General features: G+C 34.0%; 1 protein-coding gene across 1 annotated transcript; it reads right to left on the reverse strand.

The window, feature by feature from the left end:
- Positions 1 to 238: 238 nt before the first annotated feature.
- On the reverse strand, positions 239 to 10691 carry LOC142329511 (mitochondrial adenyl nucleotide antiporter SLC25A24-like). Its single transcript, XM_075374186.1, has 5 exons — positions 10548 to 10691; positions 7427 to 7717; positions 4866 to 5033; positions 1136 to 1280; positions 239 to 411 (listed from the first exon to the last, which is right to left on the reverse strand). The coding sequence occupies exons 1-5, from the start codon at positions 10689 to 10691 to the stop codon at positions 239 to 241; spliced, it is 921 nt and encodes a 306-aa protein (XP_075230301.1).
- Positions 10692 to 10979: the final 288 nt, after the last annotated feature.

The following is a 10979-nucleotide window of genomic DNA, read 5'->3' on the forward strand; positions in this document are numbered from 1 at the left end:
ACCACACTTCCTAAAATCTTAATTTAGGATATGTTAAAGGATTATGAATAACAGAAAAAAAGGATCTTAAATAAAAACGATAATCTGGAATAAACACATTAAAATTTATTTATTATAATCTATTAAATGTATATAATTAAAAACAACGACCGTAACGGCATTTACATTTTTTTGCGTTTTTTTCTTCTTGGCATTGCCGACGTCTGACCTTGACCTTTTCTATCACATTTTTATACAATCATAGCATATGAACACCTAAGGCTTTTAAGCCTGTTTCATAAATTGCATAACCGATGCTGACGGATGGAACTACTTTCATTAGGTTTGGTGTTAAACCATGATAAAATCCAGTAAATCCATGATTTACAATTGTTTGTCTGATAATTGTCATCATTTTTGGCTTGCTGCCCCCTGACAAAAAAAAAAAAAAAATATTAACAATAAATAAAAACTTAAGGAATTACTAATTTTTTACAAAATTACTAAAATTATTAAAAAAGGTTTTAAAATTATCAATGATATTCAACATAATACTTATGAAATTTCACCAGAAGAGGTTGAAGATTGTGCAAGGAATCAGGAGATAAATGGGAATTTGGTGTACGAAAAATTCCAAACTTGTTCATTTTTGTTTTCCTGGTTGCACAATAAAACGTCGTTATCAGCATCCGGAAATGATATTTACATAGGATTTTCACCCAGAACATTCCGGATGGAAGGCTTAAACGATACAATCCTGTAGAGGTCTTATTGTCTGTAAATTACATGCCAAGAGAATTAAAAATTTCAGAGTTCCATTCCTATCTTAGTTGTAAATAATCTGTGAAAAAATAATACTTTTGTTGTTAGTTTAAACTTTTATAACTAAAATTTTGTTCGGTTTGTCTTAAAAATAATTAATTTTGTCATTATTTTTAATAATAATTAGGATTTATAATAAAGTATGGGCATAATATGTCCAGCAAACATTTGTGAAGATAACAATTACAAATACATATAAAACAATCAGAATTCATTTACTTCCCAGAGACATATAATACGGGTGGGGGTTTATGGCTAATTGTCTACAAAGCTTATTGTTAAGTTTTTTGTTCAAATTATTACTTTATTTTTACTTATATACTATTTTAGTTACCACTTTCTGCTTGCATTTTAGTTCGCAGCAATGACAAGGGGTAGCAAAAAATTAGAGCACAAGTGCTACCTACAGCCCCACAGCCAAGCAAAACCAAAGAGCTTATATTTCCACCATATTTATCTTGGTAAAATGCTTTTAAAGTCTATAAACAAAAAAATAAAATAACATGACTTAAATATTATAACTTACACAAATAAAGTAGTCAACTATCTATGATTGATTTATGTCAATAGGCTGATCAGGTATAGACTGATCGTGTCAGTCATCAGGCATTAATTATTGCCAACCATAATTAATTGTAAATCAGTGTTAACTAAAGCAATGTATATACAGTTGATTACAGTTCATCAACTGTATGATATACAGTACTGTATACAGAACTGTATGATATACAGTTTATTAAATTTGGATTCAGCCGATGACATTTTGTTCTTACTTCATACTATTTAATTTTCAAGAATGCTACTACTTCTTGTACTTATGTTATGGAATCATCTGGTTGTAATTATACATGACTAAAGCACCTTTCATAAAGTTAAATATGTGACACACACATTGATTAAGAATTCTTGTATTTTCCAGAAACTACTTGTAAATCAGTTACCATATATCTAAAGATATGTAGTGTTTATAAACAGAAAAAATAAAAGATCGTAAATATAAGTCTAGTAGACTTAAGGAATTTAAAATATTTGCCAATTTTTGGCCATATTAATTAAAATATCAATTTTATATGCTAGCTTAAACGTCTGATCTGGTGTCTCAATGTACAAAATCAAGGAGAAAATTCCGTAGTCACAGTAATTATTTTAAGGACATATTGGAACGTCACCCAGATGCCATCAAGTATCTATGTATTAATTTGTTGTGTCTAAAGAAAATTTCTTTATGGCAATAACTAGTATTTACAACTTCTACTGCATTCGCCAGCTTCAATGTTCCAACTAGCTATTCTGCCAAGCTGCTGTCAACAAAAGTCATTAAGCACGTAATCAGAACATATAATATGTTTAATGAAAATGTTCAAGATTTCCTGTACTTGCCTATTTTTATAGTAAAACAGGAATTATATTTATATTTTTTAGTACATTTTTCCCCTCAAAATTGTTTTTAGAAATTTCATTCAACCACCCATGTTCTGTTAGATAAAAGAATCTGATGTGGACACTACATGACTTCCTTGTATGCCTATTAAATTATATATACACATTTTTTGCTACATTTCATTTAAACTTATTTCATTTGAAAGTGAGATACGATCCTCCAATTCTCTAATAAAATGGACAGTTACACAATTGCTAAAATATTAATTTTTATTAACATCAAATATTTATACAATTATTAATTCAGCAAACTTACATAAAAAATTTTGGGTAGAGTAAAGTCCCTTTGTTATTCTTATTACTAGATCAATATTATTCGTATCTTCATGAGTTGCTGATTAACAAAAGTTTCAGATTTCTGGTGTGATTCTGTCTAGTGAACTCTGTATACTGGTTATAAATGTTAATTTTAACCTGATTACTACTGATGATGATATAATTTTTATTTAAATTTTCACAAAAATTTGATTAAGAGAGATAAAAAAAGTATAAACTAAATTTTATTAAGAGCAGTTACAGAAAAAAAACTCCAATTGTGATTAACATGGGGTGATAGAAATGAATTAACTAAGATACATGTAAAAAATGTATTACCCACATAAAATCAGAAAACATTGAAATAGGCTGATAATCAATTATCATTCTACCCATTTAATAATAAAGGATGAATTACCTGGACAGTCAAGCATATTATAACGGGTAGAGAAGCTTCCGGAAAGATGTAGAAGAAATGACAGATCCTTTTCTGGATAGAAAAGCATGGAAGGTGCGAACAATGGAAATTATTATATGCTTGACCAGATGAATGGGTGGGTCAGGTACTGATACTGTAGGTGATTCCGTAGGTCCACAGATATAAATATGCTGGAGTCCAGCAGAGTGGCAGTTTCAAGGTCAGTACAATGTTCAATAACCATGAGTACAGTTTGCGATAAATGTAATCACAGTGTGGAAGAGCATGCAGAACAAGTGTACAAGTGTACAAACAAGTGAAGAGTAACATCATGAGTATTCCATTTGGACAGCAGTTAAAAAAAAGAAGCTGTTCGGTGAGTTCTTCATATGTAAATGAAAGTAACATTCACTTATAAAACGTAAGGTAGTTCTTTTTGTAAACATAGTTTCTGTTAACTATTTATATTGACCTATTTTGTGTACTATAAGTGATTTAAAAGTAATAAATTGTATTTGTAAGGAATTTTTAGATGTGACATTTTAAAAATGCCTCTTACCAGGATTTGAATTTAGAACATTCACCTGCCACATATCTCTCTCTCGGTGTGTGTGTGTATGTGTATGTGTATGTGTATGTGTATGTGTATGTGTATGTGTATGTGTATGTGTATGTGTATGTGTATGTGTATGTGTATGTGTATGTGTATGTGTATGTGTATGTGTATGTGTATGTGTATGTGTATGTGTATGTGTATGTGTATGTGTATGTGTATGTGTATGTGTATGTGTATGTGTATGTGTATGTGTATGTGTATGTGTATGTGTGGGGGGAGAATGTAAACAACAGTTCCCATTCACAGTTTCATGAAATTTATAGTTGCAATTTTCACCATACATGATAATATATTCTTTATTAGTTAAATATTCAATGGAATTTTTCATAACATTTACAATCAAGGGAAAATTCTGTATTGTGACTCATAGGGTATATATTGGAGGATTACCAGACAACATAAGGAATGCATGTGTTAACCTGATGTACCCTGAAAACAGAAAACTGAATAATAGCACCTTTAATGTTTAAAGGTGCTAAATTGATACAACTGCATCCCACTGAACAATTAATTTAAAACTTACTCTATTCTAAATCTTTATTCTAAATCTGTTATTTGACATTATAGGACATTGAGAACCAGACAAGTTCACAAGAATTAATGATTTTTCTTTTTTGCTAGGTTCCCTGGTAATGGTAGTTAACTTGAAAGAACCCCCTCCCCACCATCACTTGGCACCATATACCCTAGTTACAACTTTTTCTGGACTATGAACAATCAACAATCAGATGGTCATTGTTGTATGAAAGCTTTATGTAACAAAATGCTGCATCACAGGTTGGACTACTGATGATATAATTTTCAGAAAATTTGAACAGGATAGGTATAAAAAATACAAAATTAAAATTCACACAGTCAAACACATTCAAGAAATTTATATTATTAATCTTGGCCATAGGTGATAATATATTCTGTATTACTACATAAACATACAATGGAATTTTGCACATACACATAAAGAAAAACACATACTATAAAGAAAAACTTACAATATATTGTGGCACAAGAAGTATGATGAATGATCACCAGATGTTATAAGAAATCCACCTGATGTGCCCTGATACCAACTTCTTTTGGCAACTGCCCAATGCTGATAACTTCTATGGTGACACATTCATTGTACAAGGAATGTGGAAACAATGGACCACAACATGCTTTACAGAATTCAGAATTTATATAAAACTTACTCTAATATAAACCAGTTACTTGACGGTATCTTTTAAAATTAATATATTCCTTAAGTGTAAAAGAACAATCATGATTCAGTGTTGTACTAAGTGAGAACTACTTTTACTACTAAGTCAGCTCAGGTTTTCATATAAACTGAAAAATTACCTCATATACAGCGAGATTTATTCCTGCATATGGTATAATACCAAGCATGTTTGGAAGATATCCTCGGTAAAAACCTGTAATACCTTTTTTTATGTAAACCTGTTTTGCAACATCAACTATTCCTCGGTATTCATTGGTTTTACCCAAAGCTAATCGAGTTTTCAATAACTAAAAACAATAATTGAAAATTAAAAACATTGATAATTTACTTTAGTTCATAAAATTTAAAATGGTTATAATTATTATTATTATTGGTACACGAGAGCGCCCGGGGCCCTCTCGTGCCCCGAGAGGGTTCCGAGAATATTCTCTTTATGAAAAAATATAACGTCAATAAAATCGACGAGAATAAATTCAAAGGAAAGATCTCCCCAGGGGTGATAGCCTCTGGAAACATCACCAACGGGGGTGACGCTGACGCTGAAGCCGTAGTTGCTACGACCGTAGCAACTACGAAGCGAAGCCGTAGTTGCGGCTGATCGCTTCTGCATGCGACGCTTCCATGCCCCACGGGGGGCCGAGGCACCAGAAGCGACCCGTGTAATGGTGGACACCGGAGATTGCGGGGTTGCGCCGAGAGTGTCTTCGACTAAGACGGGTGGCGCAACGTGCAAGGAATCGCATAAACGCGAACGCCAGGTCAGCCGAGTATAAGACGGCAAAGAAGCAGCTCCGTCGAGCCATCATCGTGAGCAAGGCACGCTGCTGGAGAGAACTGACGGAAACCGTGGATGCAGACCCTTGGGGGCTGGGTTACAAGATAGTAACTCAGCGACTGGGGAGGGTCTCGCGGTCACCAGCTCTACTAGACGAGGCTAAAGCAGAGCACGTAATTAAGATGATGTTCCCGGTTCACTCGGTCCGTGCCGAGTGGGACTTCGGCGACGTGGGCGATTTCCTGCTCTTCTCGATGCAAGAGAGCGCCAGGTGAACTACAGGAGGTGACGGGCAGGCGAAGACCGGGTGACCATTGCCAACGAGGAACGCACTCGCACGTTCCTCGCATGGCAAGAGACCTGGGACCACGAGACTAGAGGACGATGGACCGCAAGGCTTATCCCTTTGGTCAGACCGTGGACGGAGGGACGGCATGGAGAGGTGGAGTACTACATTACCAAATTTTTAACGGGTCACAGGTACTTCCGCGCTTACCTCCATGTGATAGGGAAAGCGCCGTCCCCCGACTGCCTATATTGCCCCGGTGTACGGGACGACGCTGAGCACAACTTTTTCAAATGGGCTCGGTGGGCGGCAGATCGAGGGACACTAGAGGCGGATCTCAGAGCACTGAGTCCCCACAACGTGGTTGCGATGATGCTCCGTGACCTAATAAGCTGGGAAAGTGTAGCCCGATTCGTCGGCAACATTTTCAGGGACAAAAAGGTTGACCTGGATAGTCCTGAAAATTAGGTAGCACCTAATCAGGCTAGTATAGGGGGACTCCACCGGAAGTAATGTGTTAAACGGTTCCGGGTCGAGTCCTGGTAGAAAGGGGGGTGGTTTTAGTCAGTAGTCTGCTGATAGTGATTGGATAATACCATCAGCGGGAGCCCGACATTCCGTGCGTAAATGCATTTCCACCTCCCCATCTACTAATAAAAGATAAATCAAGAACTTTTTGTTAAACATTTGTGAGTTTTCTTAATTAAAAAAAGCAACTACATACAGAAATAATTTAGATTAGTATTAATATCAAAAATTAAAAAAAATTTCAAATCTGCAAATAGATCTACAAAGAATTGCTCTTCCAAGCTACTTTGTTTCTATAAATAGTAGAAGGTTGAAATTTTCACACAATATTTTAGAATGTTCAGGTCTGTAAAGTTTCAATTCAATCTGTGTAGGAACTGATAAGTGATGTGGGACACACATTTCATTTTTATCTTCATAAATACTTTATATATCATTTTGATAAAGGATTTTCATGCAAAAAATAAGGCAGTCATTCCCATTCTAATCTTTTTTTACATAACAAAAAAATTACACGTACATTTCATTTTTGACTTCATTTGTGCAGTATTTTCTTGCAAAATTCAAGAAAATTACATACAAACAGGGTTAAAAATACACATCTGCATTCCAGACAGTCTTAACATTCTTGACTTATGACTTCATAAGCAAAAATGTAATAAGCATTTTTTAATATAGTGTTTTTTTTAAATATGTAGTTATTTTTTTTATAAATTTTAATTTATCTCGCATACTGTTTTATTGATTATTTCTTATAATGAAGAAATCAATGCTTTACCTCTTCACTCTTCAAAATAATTTTATGGAACACAACATACGACAGTTAGTAGTAACTGACACTCACCACATCAATCCAATAAATAAATTAACCTTATATATAACAAGTAATATGAACAACAAATAAGAAATTGTAATAATACGAGTGAATATGCTATTTTTTGATTAAATGATCTATTCTTAAAGTAAGCAATCTCATAAAGGATTGAGCCCATGACTCCTTTCCTTCATTTGGTCTTTCACACCACCGACTCAATATTATTATCATTTCTATATTTAAATGTATTCAGTTGCATTATAATAAATAAACTTACGTCTAATGGAAAGGTTACAGATTGACTAATTGAACCCGCAACAGAGCCAGCGATAAATCTTTCACCCATACTAATAGGGGTGAAAGGTTCATCGATGGTTTTTTCAGTATTATGTTTTTTGACAATAAATTGTTTAGCTTGCTCGTATGTCGTGAATCTCACTGCTGTGTCGGGAGCTATTCTAAGGACATTAATACCATTACTACGCCAAAGGCTTCTGATACCACCTTCTTTTATCATATGTTTGCTAATAGCTAATATACTTGTAGTTTTAGTCGTTTTTCCAAACACCTAAAAACAAGGAAAACAACTTATTACTTCTTAATCATATTAAATTACAGATCATGCATACTTAAATGTAAAATAATGTACATATTTACACATACGAAGATTATTTTTTTCAAGGTCCGATCGGTCGCGAAATAAAAACCCGCGCAAAAATCGAATGGACCTTTGTGCATATGTGTTGCGCAGCGTCTCTAGTATGGCCTTCAATCACGCCGCGTCACTTCGTTTGGTTTTTAACACGCAGCTAGCACGTAAACTTGTCTACAACAATAGCATCTCCCGCCAAGTGTGAAATTCGGTTTCTTCAGGTTGAGGGGTGTAATGCGGCTGAAATTCATCGACGAATAAGTAATGTGTACGGTGAAACTTTAATAAGTGACAGCAAAGTGCCACAATGATGCAGGAACTTTAAAGCAGGACGTACAGATGTTCATGATGCAGACGGTCAGGGAAGGAAGCGAGTGTCAACCGATGATCTCGTTGAGCGAGTGGATGAGGCGATTCGAGAAAATCGTCGGTTCACAATTTCTGTATAGAGTGATTCGTTTCCTGAAATTTCAAGGTCAGCTCTCTACACCATTGTGAGTGAGAGACTTTAGTACCGCAAACTGTGTGCGAGATGGGTTCCCAAGATGCTGTCCGACCATCACAAAACAATGAGAACGGACGCCTCCCTAACGTTTCTCCAGTGCTATCACAATGAAGGAGAAGATTTTTTGAACAAAATTGTCACACGGGACGAGACATGGCTTCATTTCGAAACTGAAGAAACATAAGAACAATCCAAACAGTGGATGTATTCTGTCTCCCAGTAAACCAAAGAAGTTCAAGCGAACCTTCTCCAACAGAAAGTGTAAGGCTACTGTGTTCTGGGACCGGAATGAAGTTCTCTTGGCGGAATTTATGGAAAGTGGTACGACCATCAATGCAGGCTCATACTGCGTGACTCTTCAACGTCTACGAAGGGCAATTCAGAATAAGCGGAGAGGAATATTGTCATAAGCATTGTCTTTCTCCACGACAATGCTCGGCCGCACACTGCAGCTGTAACGAAGAAGCTCCTGCAGCGTTTTCGTTGGGAAGTGTTTGATCACTCACCATACAGCCCGGACTTTGCTCCATCCGATTTTCACCTCTTTGCTCACATGAAACGCCGGCTAGGAGGACAGCATTTTGGCACAGACATCGAGCAGCAGACCAGCGTAGAAACATAGCTGAAAACACAGGCGGCTCCGTTCTATGACGAAGGTATTGAGAAGTTGGTACCACGCTACGACAAATGTCTAAATCGGAGTGGCGACTATGGTGAGAAATAGCGTATAACTATGTAAGTAGTTGTTACAAATAAAAGTTTTTTTATTATCACTGTGGTTTTAATTTCCTGACCGATCGGAGCTTGGAAAAAAATAACCCTCATATACAAAAAAAAAGAAAAATCAGTTGACAATAGTTTTTTAAAACCAGACAAATATTTTAAACACTACTACAAAGAGTAAATTCATAAAATATAAGGATAGTAAAATAAGTTACATTTAAAATGTGTAATTTATGAAGGAATAAAATTATACATAAAACATGACTGTAACCTACAGCTACAACTACAATGATTTTGATAACGTTCTATAAGCTGACTAATGTAATGCTATTTATCTTCATAGGTTATTGTATTTATTGATCCCACAATTCAGTAGTTAGTAATGTGTTACATGTTTACTATCCATTTCCTAATTCTATAAACAAATCATCTTAAAATTACTCATCTTTTCATTTGCACAACTTTAATTAACCTCCAATTGTAATAAAATAAAATAAAAATTAATCAATTTAACCAAATAAAGTAATTTAAAATTACAAACACTCATGTTATACAGCAACCACTTCTTTATTTTTTTGAGTTTTTTAATTTGAGATATGTGGTGCCTACTTTATTTATCCATGTAAATTGGGTTTGTGTTTTTATTTACGCTTGAAACTGAGTTTAAAATTTTTTCTCACTCTTCAAACATATTATATATAAGTCTTATATATAAGAAAAAATATTTACATTACTCTAAATAAATCCATTCCAGATCGATAAGTTTTTGCGGTTATAGTTAGTACAGTATATTTATTAAACAATTTTACAGTTTTTTCTTTCTTAGATTTCACATCCTGGGATATTATTCTCACTCAGATTTATTACAGAATATTTTTTTAAGAATATTTATTTTTGAATTTAGTCAGTGGAATAAAGATCTTACTATGAAAACTCAGGAAAAAATCTCTTTTATAAAGGGATTGAAAATTCTGCTTTTAGTTGCACGTTCACTAAAAACTTTGGTGTGTTCTTGCAATTAAAAGGAGTAAAAATTAATTTAATTAAACAAATTTTTAAAAGTTAAACTATAAAATCTCTTTAATTATAAAACGTTATTAACAAACAATTTAAAATAAAAATCATTTGTGTAACACTTTCAATCAATCCTTCGTAGTCTTCAATCCTTTTAAAACCAAATGATCTGGGTAAATGTAAACTGTACATAAGTATGCACTTATATTTGAAAAACTAGTTAGAATCCATTGTGAAGAGCAATTATCAGTTAGAAGAGAATCATCACTGCCTAGTTCTTTATGGAGACGAAATCCTGAAAAATAAAACTCCAGTTCTGAAACACAATAAAAGCTTAAGTCTCTAATTCATGATAAATATTATCGTCTGGTATTTGTAATATTAAGATGCATTTTCATGTTTATTTTTACAAAAAGACATGAAAAGTTTTCTATTCCATAAAAAGCAGTAAAAAATTGCATGGATGAACTAAATAAATATACGATAAATAAATAAAAAACTTACTTGTAAATAAATTTTGATTCGTTCCAGAGGTGCTGTAGAAGTACGGGATATAGCACCTGCGATCCCACCTGCAATCATAAGTCTCCACCAGCGACCCGTTTTCTGTTCAATAGTATGGATGTTAATATCGGGGTCCATTGGCATAATTACAAAATAAAAAGTGAATGTATGTAAAATGTATATGTTTGTTAAGCTTATGCGTCAGATGACGTATTATATTAGCTTTATAAGCAAACTGTTTACGTTTCTATGGGAACAGTCATTTAAAAAAGCTGACAGTTGGGAGGGCTTTCCCGCCACGCGGCTTTTTTCTGATGCACGGCTTACCCGCAGAACTTAATTTAAAATATTTATCATTTTATTTAAATATAATATTTTTGTTTATCTAATTCAATGATTCTATTCGCCCGGGGGATAAAATCAATTATTCTA

Source organism: Lycorma delicatula, chromosome 8 (assembly GCF_047948215.1).
Source record: "Lycorma delicatula isolate Av1 chromosome 8, ASM4794821v1, whole genome shotgun sequence".
Classification (NCBI taxonomy): domain Eukaryota; kingdom Metazoa; phylum Arthropoda; class Insecta; order Hemiptera; family Fulgoridae; genus Lycorma; species Lycorma delicatula.